The 19,724-nt window shown below is 41.4% G+C and overlaps 1 protein-coding gene across 5 annotated transcripts in view; it reads left to right on the top strand.

The window, feature by feature from the left end:
* znf512b (zinc finger protein 512B) overlaps window positions 1-19,724 on the top strand; it is a 205,062-nt gene that overhangs the window by 139,704 nt on the left and 45,634 nt on the right. For all 5 annotated transcript variants that reach the window (XR_008356100.1, XM_053482161.1, XM_053482162.1 and 2 more), the window contains 2 exons: window positions 17,830-17,958; window positions 18,058-18,185. Coding sequence is in view for 4 of the 5 variants with exons in the window: in XM_053482161.1 (XP_053338136.1) it covers window positions 17,830-17,958; window positions 18,058-18,185 (257 nt within the window). In the remaining variant the exon portion in view is untranslated. The remainder of the gene's footprint in view (window positions 1-17,829; window positions 17,959-18,057; window positions 18,186-19,724) is intronic.

Below are 19,724 nucleotides of genomic sequence, written 5' to 3'. Positions count from 1 at the left end.
GGAGGCAGCGCGCCTGGATGGAGTGAAGGCGCCGCGAGAGCTCGAGGATCAAAGGGCAGAATTCCAGTGCCCTGTTTAAAGTCCTCAGGCCGCGTCACATCGTCCAACTCGCATGTCACACTGTCCTGCTCCACCGCATCACGTACTTCCCAGACTAAACTCCGCACCTTGCTTTTATAATGCGAAGCCTGAAATCCTAACGCTAATTATCGCCAGCCGGCCCGAAAAGGCGGCTCCGTCCCTTTACATACCTGCCGCCTATCTAGGGAGCCTACGGAGGGAGCGAGGAGTGATAGTATATTTGGGCGCACGCCTATCATAGGCGCACACCGTGACATATCGTGATCCACGTTTTTAACTTCGTAGTCTAATCAGCGCTCAGCTGCACGCATAAAGTTTACAAAAATGCGTTGGGGGAAAAACAGCAAGGAGTCTCACCATTTTAATAATTCATGAATACACGGAGTTCTGGTTAATTCAAGTTCACCGAAAACAATACCGAATAGCGTTTGCTTTTAATTATTTTACAAAATCATAAAGTTTTTTCGTCATTGTTAAAAATAGATGCAGGATTATTTTATATAGTTTAAATAAAACTGCTTTTCTAAACGTGGGCTATTGTTGTTTATATCCTCCTCTCACACGTATAAAGTTTTCCCGAGCGCGGATAAATTTTGTTGTAATATTTAATAATATCTATGCCGTATAATCAGGGGCTCTTATTCCTATTTGTCCTGGGATTTCGTTATTTTAGTGTAACTGTCTGTGCTTTACAATGGCAGGCAACATTTAAATACAAATTATTCACCCTCCCCAGGTGTGAATCAGCTGTTCTCACCTATACATTCAGATAAATGAAATGCACCCCAAATGCAACCACGGGGGGGCTCAATCCAGTGTCTTCTTGTGCCAGTCCCAAGTCTGGATAAATGCAGAGGGTTGTGTCAGGAAGGGCATCCGACGTAAAACATTTGCCAAATCAATGATGCGAATCACGAATATAATTCCCATACCGGATCGGTCGTGGCCCGGGTTAACAACGACCGCCACTGGTGTTGTTGACCTACAGGGTGCTGGTGGAAATTGGGCTACTGTTGGTCGAAGAAGGAGAGGAGGAAGGCGTGTTCAAAAGCAGAGAGAGAAGAGGAAAGGCAAGAGTTTAGGAGTGATAGTAGGGACTTTGAATGTTGGGACTATGACAGGGAAGGGAAAAGAGTTAGTTGATATGATGCAGAGAAGGAAGGTGGATATACTGTGTGTCCAGGAGACCAGGTGGAAAGGTAGCAAGGCTAGAAGCTTAGAATCAGGGTTCAAATTGTTTTACCATGGCGTGGATAGGAAAAGAAATGGAATAGGAGTTATTCTAAAATAGGAGTTTGTAAGGAATGTTCTAGAGGTGAAGAGAGTATCAGATAGGGTGATGAGTCTGAAGCTGGAAATTGAAGGGATAATGTTCAATGTTGTTAGTGGTTATGCCCCGCAGGTAGGATGTGAGTTAAAAGAGAAGGAGAAATTCTGGAGTGAGTTAGATGAAGTGATGCAGAGCATCCCCAAAGGTGAAAGAGTGGTGATCGGTGCAGACTTCAATGGACATGTTGGGGAAGGGAACAGAGGTGATGAAAATGTGATGGGCAGGTTTGGTCTTCAGGACAGGAATGTAGAAGGACAGATGGTGGTGGACTTTGCAAAGAGGATGGAAATGGCAGTAGTAAATACTTTCTTCCAGAAGAGGCAGGAACATAGGGTGACATATAAGAGTGGAGGCAGAAGCACTCAGGTCGACTACATCTTGTGTCGACGTTGTAACCTGAAAGAGATCAGTGACTGCAAAGTGTTGGTAGGGGAGAGTGTAGCCAGACAACACAGAATGGTCGTGTGTAAAATAACCCTGGTGGTGAGGAAGGCGAAGAGGACAAAGGCAGAGCAGAGGACAAAGTGGTGGAAGCTGAGAAAGGAAGAATGTTGTGTAGTCTTTAGGGAGGAGTTGAGACAGGCTATGGGTGGTCAGGAGGGGCTTTTAGTTGACTGGATAACTACAGCCAATGTGATCAGGGAGACAGGTAGGAGGGTACTTGGTGTATCATCAGGTAAGGGGAAAGTGGACAAGGAGACTTGATGGTGGAATGAGGAAGTCCAGAAGTGTATACAGGGAAAGAGACTAGCTAAGAAGAAGTGGGACACTGAGAGGACTGAAGAGAGCAGACAGGAGTACAGGGAGATGCAGAGTAAGGTGAAGGTAGAGGTGGCAAAGGCCAAACAAAGAGCATATGAGGACTTGTATGCTAGGCTAGACAGTAAGGAGGGAGAGGTGGATCTGTACAGGTTGGCAAGGCAGAGAGATAGAGATGGGAAGGATGTGCAGCAGGTTAGAGTGATTAAAGATAAAGATGGAAATGTACTGACAGATGCCAGGAGGGTGATGGGAAGATGGAAGGAGTATTTTAAGGAGTTGATGAATGAGGAAAACGAAAGAGAACAAAGTGTAGAAGAGGTGACTGTTGTGGAACAGGAAGTAGCAAATATTAGTAGAAGTGAGGTGAGAAGGGCGTTGAAGAGGATGAAGAGTGGAAAGGCTGTTGGTCCTGATGACATACATACATTTCTGACAAGTTTGTTTAACAAGATCTTGGAGAGTGAGAGGATTCCAGAGGAATGGAGGAGAAGTGTATTGGTGCCAATTTTTAAGAACAAGGGAGATGTGCAAAGCTGTGGCAATTATAGAGGTATAAAGCTAATGAGCCAGACAATGAAGCTGTGGGAAAGAGTAGTGGAAGCTAGGTTAAGGGGTGAGCATTTGTGAGCAGCAATATGGTTTTATCCCTAGAAAGAGTACATCAGATGCAGTATTTGCTTTGAGGATGCTGGCAGAGAAGTACAGAGAAGGTAACAGGGTGTTGCATTGTGTCTTTTTAGATTTAGAGAAAGCGTATGACAGGGTGCCAAGAGAGGAGCTGTGGTATTGTATGAGGAAGTCTGGAGTGGCAAAAGTATATTAGAAGAAGGTGCAGGATTTTAAGTACTTAGGTTCAACGGTCCAGAGCAACGGAGAGTGTTCAAAGGAGGTAAAGAGGCGGGTACAGGCAGGTTGGAATGGGTGGAGAAAAGTGTCAGGTGTGTTGTGCGATAAAAGAGTATCAGCGAGAATGAAAGGAAAGGTGTACAGGACAGTGGTGAGACCAGAAATGCTCTACGGCTTAGAGACAGTGGCGCTGAAGAAAAGACAGGAGGCAGAGTTGGATGTAGCAGAGCTGAAGATGTTGAGGTTCTCTTTGGGAGTGACAAGGATGGATAGGATCAAGAATGAGTTCATCAGAGGGACAACCCACGTTAGATGTTTTGGAGATAAAGTCAGAGAGGCCAGATTGAGGTGGTTTGGACATGTTCAGAGGAGAGATTGTGGATATATCGGTAGAAGGATGCTGAGGTTGGAACTGCCAGGCAGGAGGTCTAGAGGAAGACCAAAGAGGAGATTTATGGATGCAGTGAGAGAGGACATGAAGTTAGTTGGTGTGAGAGAAGAGGATGCAGAGGATAGGGTTAGATGGAGGCAAATGATTCGCTGTGGCGACCCCTGAAAGGGAACAGCCGAAAGACAAAGAAGAAGACCCCTCCCCACTTTAAGTTCTGGATTTTGAAGACCTGCAGTGATTCAGGCCTCTTTTTAAATTTCTGCAAATTTCATCCTCTGGATTCTAGATTTTAAAATTGACATTATTACTGTTTTACTGGAATGGAAGAAATTGAGATTTTTTTTATCATAACATAAATTGTATTGGTTGTAATCACTCTATAAACAATTATTTTCGTCATTGTGAGCGCACCTAAATAAAAGTAGAGTCGTATAAAGGCTATGTAGCTTATATAGTTTTACTTTATAATTTTTGCACATTAATCTGACAATGTTTTAATTTTATGGTCGTTTATTTTCATTTATTTCAGTTAATAAATCTACTACAAATTAAAAGAACACAAAATATAAGATGACACAAGACCCTACACGTGTAGCTTTTCTAATTACACATAAAATCTCTTTTTAAATTTGTGCAAATTTTATCTTCTGGATTCTAGATTCTAAAATTGACTTTATTACTATTTTACTGGAATAGAAAAATGAAGATTTTCCTTATTATAACATAAATTGTATTGGTTGTAATAACTCTATACACAATACTTTTCTTTGGTATTTTTATAAAATATTGAAAGTTAATATTTTATAGGAAATGAAAATAAAAAAACTAAAAAATATTCCATTTGTATTTCCCATCTCTAAAATAGCATAAAAATCACCGGTTGTGTATAGAGTGATTAAAAACAATACAAGGCCTGTTATGATAGGGACACTTTCTATCTTTTCCATTCCAGCGATTAAAAAACGGTAACACTGTCAATTTTAGAATCTGCAGGAGCTGAGTGGTCCGAGCACAACCTCTTGCTGGGGCGCTTTTTTCTGAATACGTTGTGTTCACGGTGGTGGGGCTGAGAAACACGCATCTCGGTTTATTCATTTTACCTCCTTTTTCATTTACATTTAGGCATTTGGCAGACGCTCTTATCCAGAGCCACTTAGATTTTTATTTAGGGTAAAGTGACTGATGTGCCTAATGTTTTTCAACAGAGCCAACAGTATGTTTCACTGAATAATCCATGACTTTTCATGTAGGACCTCTCTCTCTCTCTCTTTCTCTCTCTCTCTCTCCAAATAGTCATTAGCACGTCCCTCCCCCAAACAGCGCGTGAACTCGCTGAACGAGCGTGTGCGCTCTTTCACTTTGCCAACTTTTGATCTAAAGTCAGATGAACGCGTGTGTCGATGTAAGAGATTTCTCTTTTCCAGAAATACAACAAACACACATTTATACATGTTAAATAAGTGCTGTCTTTGCGGCGCTGTGCAAAACAAATTAAAAATTAGACTAGCAAATTAAGTTCAATAGCTAAAAGTTTTATTTGTACAATGAATGAACAGTTATATAGCTTCTGTTTGTATCAGTTTATTATTATTATAAAAAAAAAAAAAACAAACATTTAAAGAATTTTGTTTTACTAAATAATATTTATGCAGTATAATCAGGGCCGATTTCTATTTACTTTAGGTTGTTGTTCTTGCAGTGTTACGGTGTGCTTTGCAATGTCAGACACATTCAAATGCAAATAAATCACCCTCCACAGGTGTGAATCAGCTGTTCTCACCTTTACACATTTGGAGAAACTATATAAAACAATACAAGGAGTTTTATGATGAGGAAACTTTCTATCTCTTTCATTCCAGTAATTAAAAAACGGTAAAAATGTCAATTTTGAAATCCACAGACGCTTAGTAGTCCGAGCACAACGTAATAATGTTTGTATGATAAAATGACTCGTAGCTGAACTCAAACAGCAAAAGAACATGATAATAATTGTAAGGGCCATATTTCATTCTTGTGATTTGTTGTTATGCTTATCTTATTTCAGTTTATTAGTTAAGCATTAAGCATTAAGTATCATACTTATAATTTGTATTGTGACATCATTTCATGGGTTGTTCTGTGACATTATCCCACAGTTATGCAGTTTCATGTCTATCACGCACGTTAGTTGTTAGTTGTTGTTAAAGGTCCTACACATTATATTTTTCATTAAATGTTAATATGATCTTTAGGGTCCTAATGAAAAATTTGTATTATACGTTAATTAAAAATTCAAAAGGATTGTGTAAAAAAAACACTACTTTTACCTGGTAAAAACTAGCTCTGTTCTCAGCAACCTGTTTCAGTACATGCCAATTTAAATGCTCATGACCTTTGCTGAAGAAACTTACTGAGAGAGATACGGACGCGATGTGTTTACTGATGTGTTTACATGACTTCTTAATCTTCGACAGACATCGTTATAAACCATCTAACGTTACAAAGGTAAGCATAATATAGTTTTCCAGCTACGTACACAGTTTGCAACTAGACAGTCACCTTAATGCATTGTTTATTATAAACGGGCGATTAGGGATTATATAGAGACGGATGTACATAGAGAAGAAGCCATAACCATGTTCTATGAGAGTGTAAGTTAACTAACACTCCGCATTCATCGTGATTATTAGAAAAGGCGATCTGCAAAGAGTCATAGTAAAATAAATCACACTCACTGAGCCTGGTGAAGATGAAGCAGGAACACGAAGCGTTAGTACAGATCCGATTTTTAGGAGCTGCTTCCTAGTAAAACCTGCTTTATATTGACCCACGTTTATAAAGCAGTCTGGTGAAAAATGAGTAGTTCAAACATGAACACATTTAGGTAAATCAGCGGGGACGTTAGCTTTAAAAACTAAATTCAGCCACTGCCTCCTCAGCAGCTCAGATGTCGGTAGTAAATGCCGACTGCTGTGTTCGCTATTACACCCAACTACTGTACACCACGCTCGCTTAGGCGTCATTTTGCTCCAGCGGCGAAAAAACAATGGCCGACAGCGTCTTCTCACTCGGGGCGGGTCTTTGCTAAAACACCAGTGTCAATCAACTTGTGTAGGAACGCCCTCTTGTGGTGTGGCGTCACAAGGCAAGGCTTTTGCGATTGGCCTGATTTCAGAAGGGGGATGTTACTGTAATAAACGAAAAGAAAACCACTGGGCGGCTCTTTATCATCGTAGAGTGGTTGTGTACGCACTCTCCTAACACACAGTTTAGTCCAAACAGCTTAAAATAGTGCATGTAGTGCTGTATGACCCCTTTAAGACACGGAAGGATACAGAAAGGTGTGGAGCACACAAGCTTTTGACCGTGAGACAGTAAGCTAAAAGGAATACAGTAAAGTAAGTTGTTGTAACTGTAATCTATCGAAGCTACAGAACACAGCAATCGACTTGTCGTGACTACAGTGGATTTATGCAAGAAACTGTAACAACCGTTGTTTTTGATGTTGAAAATAAAAAAGAGACAAAGAAATCAACGAAACGTCTGATGTCGTCAGTGACACTGTGTAACTAAAGACACGCGTCAGAACTTGTGAATAACATGCACGTACATTAAAAATCATAAGAATGATATTGTTCTTTTTGCTGTTTATGTCAACCATTTAATAATTATTTAATTATTAATAATTAAAGCTACTCAAATCGCACGCTTTCACCTAAAAAAAAAATGCAGTGTTTAATCAGCAAGTATATGTCGCCTCTCTTTATGATACAGTAGGTGAATATTATGACTGAAACAAATCTGTTTGTGTCGGCTCATATCGGGAGCATTTTGATCAAAGGGAAGATTAGAAGGGGAAAAGTGAAAGTGTCCAAACAACATAGCACAATGCATGTGTGTGAATGGCTGAAATGTGGTTGTGAATAAGCCTTTTAGTGAATGTAAAATGTTCGGGTGAACCCGTGGCGCGCGTATGCGCTCTTTCACTCTTTCACGTCAATATGAGAGATTTATAAGAGATTTCTCTTTTCCAGAAATACAACAAACACACATTTATACGTGTTACATAAGCGCTGTCTTTGCGGAGCTGTCTTTGCGGAGTGAGCTGCTTTATTATATATTAACATACTGTATGTTTGCTTTGTAGTGGACCGTGCGTGCACAACCTCTCGCTGGCGAGCGTCTGAATACGACGTTTTAACGGGGGTGGGGATAAGAAAACATTGCACTGGCAGAAGTAGACATATGATTATGAATGCGTCGGGGAAAACAGCAAGGAAACTGACTGGACATTTTAATAATTCATTGATAAGTTGACACACACACATACACACAGACACACACACATATACACAGACACACACACACAGCAGACCCAATCGTCATTAGCACGTCCGTCCCCAAACAGCACAGCTATAAGATACATACATTTAAACAATTTATTCATACAGACATACCTGTATGTGTATGTATGTGTGTGTGTGTATGTATTTGTATGTGTATGTGATCATGCATCAGCATGCGTAAAGTTTTCCAGAGCGCACCGGCAGAAGTAGAGTAATGATTATGAATGCTTCGGGAAAAACAGCAATGAAACTCACTCTGACCATTTGAATAATTAATTAATAAATTAGTGATTTCTTTGGTTTTGGCTGTGCTGATGGTGATAATGTCATCTCGTCGTCTCTGCACAAGTGGACGCATACATAATCGAATAATTTGTTTTTCATTATTTTATATAAAAGCAGATATTTCGCTTTCTATAAGTATATATTTTTCACGTCTGTGAGGCGAGTATACACAGAGTTTCGGCTCATTTTCTGACGCGCTCAAGTTCACCGAAAACAATACAGAACAGTGCACCTTGTTTACTTTCTTTATTTAACAAAATCATAGTTTTTTCGTCATTGTGAGCGCACCTAAATAAAATTAGAGTCTTATAAAGACTATGTAGCTTATATAGTTTTACTAAATAGTTTTTGCACAATAATCTGACAGGGTTTTAGTTTTATGGGCGTTTAGTGTTCAGAACACAAATAAAAGATGACGCAAGACCCTACACGTGTAGCTTTTCTAATTACACATAAAATCTAAAGACTCAGTGTGTTAACGTTTATGTTGCTTAAATTCAAACCTAAAAATATTTAAATAAATTTTAATTATAAATTTGTACTGTAATGTTAATACAACTTGCGACCTTTTTCTCTCCTGGAAGCTTATCCTCCCTGAAAAAAAATCCACACTCCCCACCAAGCCTTGTAGACTAACATCTTCATTGGTGGAAAAAAAGCTGCACACAATGGCTTTGCAGGCATACCAGGCTGACCTACTGAGAGATTTAAGCACTTCGTGCCACCAGGCAGATGGCCTGTGCTATCGGCCGTTCTATGCCGGCCATGGTCGCCACAGAAAGACAGCTGTCCGCGACAACCTCACGAACATCAAGGACGAAGATCGCGTCTTCCTCCTTGATGCTCCCATCTCGCCTCCTTTTTGGCAAAGGCGTGAACACCGACCGCCACTTGGTTTCGGGAGGCAAAGCTCTATGAGCAGGCCTTTGTGAGGTTTCTCCCTGCCGTGCCCAGGGGTCGGGACTGTCGGCCACCCAGTCCTGACCAGGTCAAGTTCTCGCCAGGCGTGAAGCGCAAAGGGTGTGCTGAGCCGAGCACCGCCTTGTAGATTAGGGGGGGACTCGCCGCGCTTCGCATTTCGCTTCAGGGAGGCCGTGGTTTAATCTCCGCCACGACTGGTGTTTCAGGGAGCAGCAGTCTCCAGTGAAATGTTAGGTGTTTGGTTCCATCCTGCCGTGTTTTAGCATGCCGAACATCTTACGGCCCAAATCCCCCCCGTCCCTCGTCCCACGCATCTAGCCGAGGTGTAAAAATTTGTGCAGCTTTTTGAGAATCCGGCAGCGTAGAAACTACTGCCAGGTATGTCTCTTTAGGCACAAAGCACTGACAGATAATTAGGCTATCATAGTCAGTATTTCTTGGACATGGGGGGGTTGTGTCCAATTTTAAATTTTTTAGGCTGAATATCAAAATGTTAACAGCCAAAATTATTGTTTTTTAATCCAACCAGAGCTTTGGTTTGTGACAATCCACCTGAAGGACGTATATTTTTATTGCCCCAACACAGGAAATTCCTGAGGTTTGCTTTCGGGCAAAGCCTACCAGTATCAGCTCCTTTCATTTGGCCTAGCCATGTCACCCTGCACATATATAAAATGTACGGATGCAGCCCTGGCTACGGATGCAGCACTGGCCAATTTTGGCTCAGTCTTAGCAGCTAGCGCTTCGACATCAAGATGTCATCCTAGCTCACTTAAATTCTTAGGATTGAGATTTAACGCTATGGAAAGCGTTCTCTTTCCTGCTCAAATACGTTATATTATGGGTGTCATATAATATCCGACCGCAATGCAGGCACAGCTGTCACAGGAGATCAAGCTAGGCCAGAAAGTAACTTTTACTAATTTCAGAGATTGTTAGGTCTCATGGCAGCTGTTTCCATGGTGATACCCTTTGGCCCTTCTGCACATGAGATCGCTTTAGTTGTGGCTAAAAGCCAGGGGATTTCATCCAAGGGCCAATCCCCAGAGGCAATAAGGGTCACTTTAGGTCCGTGTTGTTGTCGCAAGCTGCTAACGACAGACGCTTCCCCCACGGGGTGGGGTATGGTCTTAGATGGCCATCCAGGGCAAGGAATTTGGAGAGTTCATCTTCTCGCGTGGCACATCAATTGCCTTGAAACGATGACTCTATTTCTGGCCCTGAAATACTCCCTCAAGCAGTTATGAGGCTACCATGTTCTAGTGCGGGTGGACACTAGAACATGGTAGCACTATGGAACACTATGGTAGTCTTGTAAATTATTACCTGGGCAGACTAGGCTTGCGCGAAAAACTAGGAAAACTAGCGCACTAGGTTCTGCTTTGTGAACAAGACGAATTCTTGTCCCTCAGAATCATTTACATTCCAGGACATAGCAAAACATGTAGACCCAGTCCACTGCCGAACTGTTTCAGTGCTGGAGTTTTTGCAAGAAAATTGACCTCGGGCTTATGCTAGTACACTCAGAACGCACCCAGCTGCTTTTCGGCCTACGTCCTGACTGATGGGGTTTGTGGAAAGCACCCCTTAGTTGCCGGCTTATTTGCGGGCCTCATCAGCCTTTCTAGCATGCTTAGGCTTTGCCAATTGGCTAGCTAAAGCTATTCTGCATCCTCACCCAACTATCTTCCGCAGTTGTTCTCCAAGCCTCTGTCCTCCGCCGTTACAGCTTTGGAGCAGTAAGACTTCATCCACTGTGTCCAGTTCATGCTCTTTAAATTTACAGCACACCACCGCACTAGCCAGTGGCGTAAATCAGAGCAGGTTCTCATATGTCATGAGGCCGTGGCCGAAGTGCAGCCACCACTAGACGAGTCGGGTGAGAGATGCTAGTGCTCTAGCCTATGAGGCGCGTGGCACACTTTATCACTAGTGATTAGGGCCTATTCAACCAGGAAGTTTGCCTCATCAATTGCTCTAGCAAGAGGTGTTCCCAAGTGTGTCATGTGGCAGGTTGCTCTTTTCCGCAAAACATTTGTCAGATTACATAGTTGGATGCCAGGCTCGGGGGTCCTAGAGTCAGCTTCCCAGAATTATGTCTAGATTCCTTGGGGGGACTGTGCACACACTACACAACCCTTGCAGTGCGGCAGAGTTGGTATTCTCGTTCCCATAGCCTTTTCACGCAGCATTGAGTGTAGCTTTTGAAAGGGAACGTCTCGGGTTACTTTGCTGTAACCCTGGGAACGAGATGCTGTGCTCCAATGCCGCACTGCATGCGTTACTGGACGTCCTTTCAGACAAAATTGACCTGAGGATGTTTCCGGTTCATGCCTATTTATAACCTCTAGGTGCACCTAATTGAATGACGTCACCTGACCGAGGTTATTTATGCCAAAAAATTTGGGCGGGTTTGACACACATGCTTCAACAAGCGGTCACACAAGGAGCGTTCCCATAGCGTTTTCTCGCAGCATCTCATTCCCGCTTTATCAGGGGGTCATTACTGATGTCACAGACCCCTTGTCATACAGGGTCAGACCTGGTGATGGGCAAGTGCACAGACGGCACATTGATCAGCTGCTAAACAGGATGACACCCTCAGGGAGCCCATCCGGGCCAAAAGGCTACACTGCCTCTCGACCAGAATGCTCTGGGATGGAAATCCCTGAGTCACACCCTCCTGCAATGGAGATGAACAATCCTGGGGAGGAGATTGCCGGGGCTGAGAGCGGGTCAAAGACCCCTCGTTCTAGGAGGTACCCTGCAAGAGAACATCACGCTCCAAAACGATTTTCAAACTTTGTGGACTGGAGAAAAGGAGTGTAGTGTTTGGACTATATATAAGTTGCAGTAAATAAAGCCCCTTTAAGAGAACAAAGATGGGGAGGGGCATGTTAAGTATACCCATCAGGGAAAGGGCAAGTTTTGTTTAGATTACTGCAGATGCCGGCCGAAGTTGTATGTTCCGTTATATGCTGCATTTAATCAGTAAAGCGTTTACGAACACCTCAGTCTCCTGTCATTCAATTATATTACACTTTACAATGTCAGACAACATTCAAATGCCCATACTCGCACACTTCTTTAGTTGTTTATATTTTGTAAATATTGTTTACCTTTATCCTTGTTAATTTTGGTGCACCTTTTGTTTAGTTTGTATACTTATATTACAACTAAAGGATAACACTCAGACCTTTTATTTGGGGTAAAGTGACTGCATACCTTTTTTTCAGCAGAGCCTCTGTTACACTGAACAAACCATGACTTTTCATGAATATGTAAGACCTATTGACAGGTGACAACACACATTCACTTAACACACTTAAACCACAAAGAGCGGCAACTCCTGAAAAGCAGACCTCATCAGCACAGCACTCATCTCCCCCCCCCGCCCCCCAAACAGCGTATCAACTTACATTTGAACGGTGACGTTTACATAAATCAATGATCTGTAGCTGATGATACATACATTTAAACAATTTATTCCTACAGAAGTAACCGTTTTACACAGAAATTTACAAGGTTGTCACTGAACGATTTACCCTGACAAAGCGCCATATTAGAACAATGGCAGCTGACACAGCTAAAAATAGACGCAGAATAATTTTTAGTCATATATACAGTAGATAGTCTAAATAAAAATGTTTTTCTAAACGTGGGCTATTAGTGTTTACTTACAATATTTAAAAAATTTATTTTAAATGAGGTTTGGGCTCCGGGATGTTGAGCTGGCATCATGATCCTCCTCATTAATTTCCTACGTAGTTGTCACAGGCGGGGATGAATGATAATTAACCCAATTGCAAACAGTTTCTTCTTAAAAGCTTTATGAATGCACAGAGATGTTTAGCGCAGCAGGAGTAGAGGAAGTCGTGCGCGAGAGTGAGTGAATTACCAGGCTGTGTGGAAAAATCCCAGATGACGCGAGCGGACGTGGGGGAATTACCACAAACCCGAAAGAAGAGCATGAGATGGGATTTCCAAGAGATTGTGTGTTCGTGAATGAAGACAAAGTGTGCGTGATTACGCCGTCTGATCTTTAGTTAGTTAATTTGGCAGGGTAAGAGATCCTGAGTATAATGTTGAAGCACCCTTTCCGCGTAAGTGTCCACAAGCACAAACATACAGGTTGAGGGATAAAAGAGACAGGCAGGGTCGAAGACCTAAGAGGTTTTCAAGTCCAAATGTGAATGCAAAAGGTCCATAAAACAAAACAGGATTGGTATTCCTCATCCAGCAGTAAGGGCAAATAAATCCAGAAGCGCAATCTAAGATGAAAGTCAAAGCAGGCGAGGTCATACACATAGGGAAATAAAAAGACAGAGATATTAATGGACAAGATATTATGGGTCTTTTTTGGGAGACATGGAATAAGGGGTTGATGCTTCGCATAGTGAATGGGAAGAGCAGACTGACTGTGCAAGGATTAATAATCTTGAATCGCGTGGCGAGGATGACTCTCTGTCCAATATGGTAGGTAGGAGCAATAGAGCGGTGGTAAACGGCCTGACGTTTGAACAGAGAGATCGAGTTGTGAATACTAGCTCTCGCTCATATCAGGGTCCTTTTACATCCAGTGGTGCCTCAGGGGAAGTTGAAGCAGGAGAAGAACAAGGACCATCTGGCTTTGGTGTTTCGCTGATTTGAGATATTCAAGATTCTTGTGTCCATCCAGATAAGAAAGGTGTTTGTAGAGGTGAGAGCGATGTATGGGGCTGCTACATTGCTGGAGTTTTTGATAGGCGGTAAAAGTTTACAACCCCTGCCAGACTGAATGGTACTACCAGAAGTGGCCTGACAGGGTGTCCACTCAACTCCTCCCTTGATCTTGATGAGGTGATAGGTGTTACGGAGGTCGAGTTTGGTGAATACATTGGCTTCCTGCAGGCGGTCAAAGGCTGTTAACATTAGGGGAAGAGGGTAATGATTTTCCTAATCAATGCAGAGCTGTAGTGTCTTGCGTTTTCCTTCCACAAACAAGAATCCAGCTCCAGCGGGGGACAAGAAAGGGCGGATAATTCTGCCGCCAGGGATTCAGAGATATATCTGTCCGTGGCCTCCCTCTCATGTGATGAGAGTAATTACAATCTTTCCCTAGGAGGAGTAGAGCTCAGGAGGAGGTTAATGGCACAGTCATAAGGTCGGCGTAGTCAGAAGGGACAGAATTCCACAAGCACAAACACACAGGTTGAGGGGTAAAAGAGACAGGCGGGGGTTGAGGAAGAGAGTGTGAATCGGGGGAGAAACTGAGAAACCTGAGAGGTCCAATGCCGGTTTAAAAGTCCAAACGTGAAGGTGAAAGGTCGGTAAAACAAAGCAGAGTCGGTAATCTTTATCCAGCAGCGAGAGCAGAGAATTCCAGAAGTGCGGATACACAGAGAGAGATATTTCGAAGAGCTAGGCACAGGACAAAATCCAGAAAACAGGCGAGATCAAACACAGAAATAGCTCACTAGGAGAATTTGCTAGAAAAATGGGATGAGAGGCATGCAAATAAAATACACTAGCAAGGAGTGACGCTTTCGGCATTCTTTTAAATCCAAGAGTAGATTGCCAGATCAGCAGCTTTGGGGGACTTTACTTTTTAAAGTAACTACATTTTAACTACATTACATTACAAAATTACTGTCTTCAAAAAGTAATCAGTTACACTACGGCATTACTTTCTGATAAAAGTAACTAGTTAGAGCACATTTTTTAAATTGCAGTCAAGACCTTTATAATTATTCTACCATCATAACTCTGTGAAGTTTGGCCTATAATCTGTTAACTACTAACACCCCTATCTTAGCTATGTGGTTTTGCGCGGTGGCCCTAAGTACAGTTCATCATAATTCACAGCTAATTTTGGCGCTGTGATTAGGTTTCCATCTTTCCGCGCGTCGGCCCTTGCATAGGTGAGATAGGGGTATAACAGCAGGAATAACAGAGGGGGGCAGGTTGTTGGGAGCGGAGCTTGTAAAACGACTTACACACACACACACACACACACACACACACACTAATGGATTGGGAATGATTGTGTTGTCTGGCTCACAGATTACATAAATTGTCTGAATAACAGATTACATTTTAGAAAAAATATCTATGTAACTGGATACTTAAATGGTGAAACTAACGCATTAGATTACTCATTACATCAAAAAAGTAATTAATAATAGGTGACCTCAGGTAATCAACCCAGGGAGCGTGAAAAACACAGACTTCTCCCAAAACATAATAAGGGAGGGCCAGGAGTAGCTCAGTGGTTAAGGCATTGGACTATGGTTCAGAAGATCCCAGGTTCAAACCCCACATCCACCAAGTTGCCACTGTTGGGTCCTTGAGCAAGGCCCTTAACCCTCAACTGCTCAGATGTGTAATGAGATTTTTAAAAAAATTAAGTCGCTCTGGATAAGTGCGTCAGCCAAATGCCTAAATGTAAATGTAAATGTAATAAGACGATGTACAAGAGGCATCATTGTGAAAAAAATATTTTTTTTCAGCTTTTATTTACATTTGAACAGAAAGTGCTTTGTCCAAAATTATTTCAGACTTTTTTTGCAAACTGTGGCATCGTTGTGGAAAAAAATATTTCTCAGCTATTAATTACATTTGAACAAAAAATGGCATATCCAAAATTATTCGTACCCTTTGCAAACTGTTACAGTATATGGGAAAATTTTACGTTCTGTACCATTCCAAATAGTCCAAGCTGTTTTAAAGCATCCTAATTACCCTCATTTATTGGAAATAGCTGTTTTAATCAACTTAACAGGTGAAAAACAAAAGCTTCCTGCTGTTGGTTTGTGGACAGTCATGGCTAAAACAAAAAAGCTCACTGAGGAGCTGCAGCTACACATTGTGGCTGCTCAGGAAGTCATGAAAGCGCTATAAGACCATATATAAATGTTTTGAAGTTCCAGTGGCTACAGTGCAAAGTATTATTTAAAAATACAAGATGTTTCGCACTGTGAAAAAAGGATGTAGTCGGAAGCCAAAAGTGACACCTGTGCTGGCCAGGAGGATAGAGAGAGAGGTAAAAAAGAATCCAAGGATCACCACCAAGGCCATCCTAATAAATCTGGACTCTGCTGGTGGCAACATCTCAAGGCAGACAGTCCAACAGATACTGAACACCGCTGGGTTCTACGGACGCAGACCAAGGAGAACACCACTTCCCCAGATAAGGCAAACAAAAGCCCGCTTGGCCTTCGCAAATGCTTATCTAAACAAAAAAGAAGACTTCTGGTCATGCAAAAAGCTGGTCAGCAATTATAGGAAGTGTTTGATTGCTGTAATAGCCAATAAAGGCTTTTCTATTGATTATTGAGAAGGGTATAAATATTTTTGGACATGCCACTTCTTTTTCAAATGTAAATAAAAGATGAGTTATCTTCTCATCTACTCTTCTGGTTTTCAGCTTTTCGTCAAACATATTGGATTTAATGTCTCGCTTTTTGATTTCTCGGTTACCGATCTAATGATTCTGCTTTTGACTACAGTTCTTGTTTCGCGTTTTGGCTTAGATGCTAAGCCGACTGATTCCCCTCGCTTCTGCATTCCAACCACTCTTCTGTTTCACATCGCGATCGGCATCTGTGGTTGGAATTACCTCATTCTGCTATCAGCCGGAGATCGCAAGTTTAAATCGTGGGTGATGCTGTAACCTCTCGCAACCAGAGATCTAAAGAGAGCTGATTGGCCGGGCTCTCTCAGAGGGGAGGGATGAGAGGTAATTAGAGCTCCCACATTAACTAGAATGACTGTAGGGTTAATTAATAATAACCTTATTGCTAAAATGTTACATTTTCATTGACTAAAACTAGACGAAAATACTTATGGGTTTCTCTATCTAAAACTAGATTAAAATGTCCAGACTTTTAGTCAACTAAAACTTGACTAAACAAAAATAGGATAAAATGTATTAAATAAAGTAAAAAACTATCAGGGACATTTATCCCAGGACTAAGACTAAGACTGAAATTTTAAATAGCTGACAAAATTAACATTAATCTTTATATATTGTCTCGGATGCATCAGCAACAGACGAAGGGCTCACTTGGCATGCAACTTCCCTTTTAACAGGTGTATGGGGGCATGGATGCTAAATCTGGCACGGCTGGCGAGAGATAATTATTAATGGAACTCGGGCTTGCACCACTCTTTCAAAGCAATGCATTGACTGTAGCTTAACCACATGTCAGCTGGGCACTGCCTTTGGACCTAAACATGCATATCCTTTCTCTCTTCTTAAGATACCCTCCTTCCTCCATTTTTTTAAAAAAACTACCCTTTTCTGTAAGACCTCGTCTTGTGTCTATGTGTCTGTGGTGTACCCCATGACTAAGATCTTACTATATATACTGTACACAAGCAATGCCTATGTATATTCTATATCCCTTTTGTTAGTCATGCATTGCTAAGAAAAAAAGCATGGGAAAACATAAATATTTGATTTGTAAAGCTCTTTTAAAATGTCTAATAAGACCAACTTTTCTTTTAGGTGCTTTCATTTTGAAAAAAAAAATCTGAAATAATTACCAGTTACCTCAGTTTTTACCACTATGTGGTAGTGTATCATATTTTATTCAATTATTCCTGCGGCCAGTAAATTCATGCAAAAATGCTTAATTTTTCTATATTCTTTGAAAGGCCAGACAAGGAGTATTACCAAACCATGTCATGGTGTCTCTTGTACATTCCTGTAATAAAACATTCCTCTTAATACTTGTCTCTTCCTCATATAAGAGATTTTATTGCTTTCATTTGGAGTGATTTTTTGGGATAAGCTGTGTTTATTGATTCAGTTTTTTACTCTGCCTCTTGGCATTATGATATCTCCTTTTGCATCCTCTCTCATATTGTATTTTGTTGTGTTACTGTGTATTCTTTGATATCTTCAGGGCTAAATAAAGTGGATGAAAAGCTGAAGGTAGGCAGGACAAAACGATTAGAGGGAGCACTATTCAATGAAGTGTACCAGACAAAGCACCTGACTCTGGTTCCAGCCAAAAGGAAAGCACCCTGTCAAGGTGAGTAAATTTCTACTTATTCTTCTTTGAAACTCTTGTTTTCTCACACAATAACCTGGATTCGGGGTTAAATTCTTAGATATCTTTTGTCCTCTTTAGTGCCAACTCTTGGATCTGAGGCACAGGATGCCATTTTGGAGCACAGTGAGATGTCCTGCTCCACTTGTTCAATTGTAACCTACAAGACTTGTCCTGGCATAAAAAAGAACTTGAAGATCTTTGAAAAGGTCAGCAGTCCGGCTAACAGACTATAGAACTATTAAGCTGGTATTAATCTGATAACCTCTAAGTCTATTTACTAGGTGAGAGAAAAAGCCTCACTGTTTGAGAATAAACAGTAACCTGTGTTGTGGATGTTTTAGCTGGCAGTAGCTCATTTTTTTTATTAAGTGCTGGCTCAAATGGTTAAAACATCAAACTTTTGTGATTCAAGCCTAGCACCATTAGCTGCCATTGTTGGGCCCTTGAGCAAGGCCTTTAACCCTATCTAAAACAGGGGCACTGTATCATGGCAGAACGCAGGTTCCTTTCTTGGGACATGTCAAAATCTGTGTTTTAAAGTACAGTGCTATGCAAAAGTCTTTTTTTTTCAGCTTTTACATTAGCTTCAGTACAAATATTACATCTAACATATCACATAATGCAGACATGATAAACATATCACATATGTTTATCATGTCTGCCTTATTATGTACAAAACCATTTACTACCTCCAAACATACCATAAAAAAAAAAAAATAAATAACATTACAAAATAATATTTGCCTGCTGGTACGGGAACCAACATGTTACATGACAGGCATCTAACTCTTATCAGAGGCAACAAATAACATCATTATACTTGAGCTCACTGTGCCATGGGAGAACATAATGGAAGGTAGAAAAAATATCAGAGCTTTGTTGAAGAATGCCACAAAGCAAGGTAAAAAGCTAGGGGCTTTCGTCCCTCTGTAGTGCCCATATAGCACGTGGCATCACAGGTGAGAGAAGTAAAAGAGCCATCAAGGAGAACATAGAGGCAGCAAAGACAGCTTCTAGGTGGCTCTTGATTAAGAGAGGATATCTGTGGGTTTGTCCTGCTAGGGTACAAGCTGAAGCCTGATCAGCCTCGGCTGGGTCGCCTGAGTGAGAGTGTATGATGTTATAAAGACCCGAAACACTTAATTACACAAAATACATCACTGATAATCTACCCTAGCTAGATGTCAGAAGACTCTTCATCACAATAGTGGACTTGGATGGACCAGTGATTACCAGGAAAAGATGATTTACAAGATTTAGGTCATTGCAAGGACATCATAACACCCCTAAAACTTTCACTACAATGAAATCTGGGAGGTCATGAAGAAAGCAAGAGCAAATCAGCTCCTGGACCCAGAGAAACATCATACAGAGTTCACAAGCTTCTGTACTAACTTGGGAGGAACTTTCAAATCATTTAGAGGAGAGTTAAGATACCATAGTAGAGCCACTTTGCAGCAGGAGTGTGTATTCCAAAAGAAAAGTACTTAAATACTATTAATTAGTTCAGGTTTACTGACACTTCTGGGTAAAAAGTTGGCATTCCAGGGGTACCAAGTTGCGTTAAGTGTGGTTGCACAGCTCCTTAGGGAGGTGAGACACTGTCCCAGCAATAAAAGAATTTTTTTTTCTACTAATTGCTACAACAACTTCCACCTGAGAGTGCCAGTAGGGTTACCTACCCCAGAATGGAACAGACTGTAGGTTGAAATCATCACTGGATGCACAATCTCTGTGATCTTGTT

This window comes from Clarias gariepinus, chromosome 22 (genome assembly GCF_024256425.1).
Source record: "Clarias gariepinus isolate MV-2021 ecotype Netherlands chromosome 22, CGAR_prim_01v2, whole genome shotgun sequence".
NCBI lineage: Eukaryota > Metazoa > Chordata > Actinopteri > Siluriformes > Clariidae > Clarias > Clarias gariepinus.
Note: the sequence above shows the minus strand (reverse complement) of the source record. Positions and strands in the feature narration are given on the sequence as shown.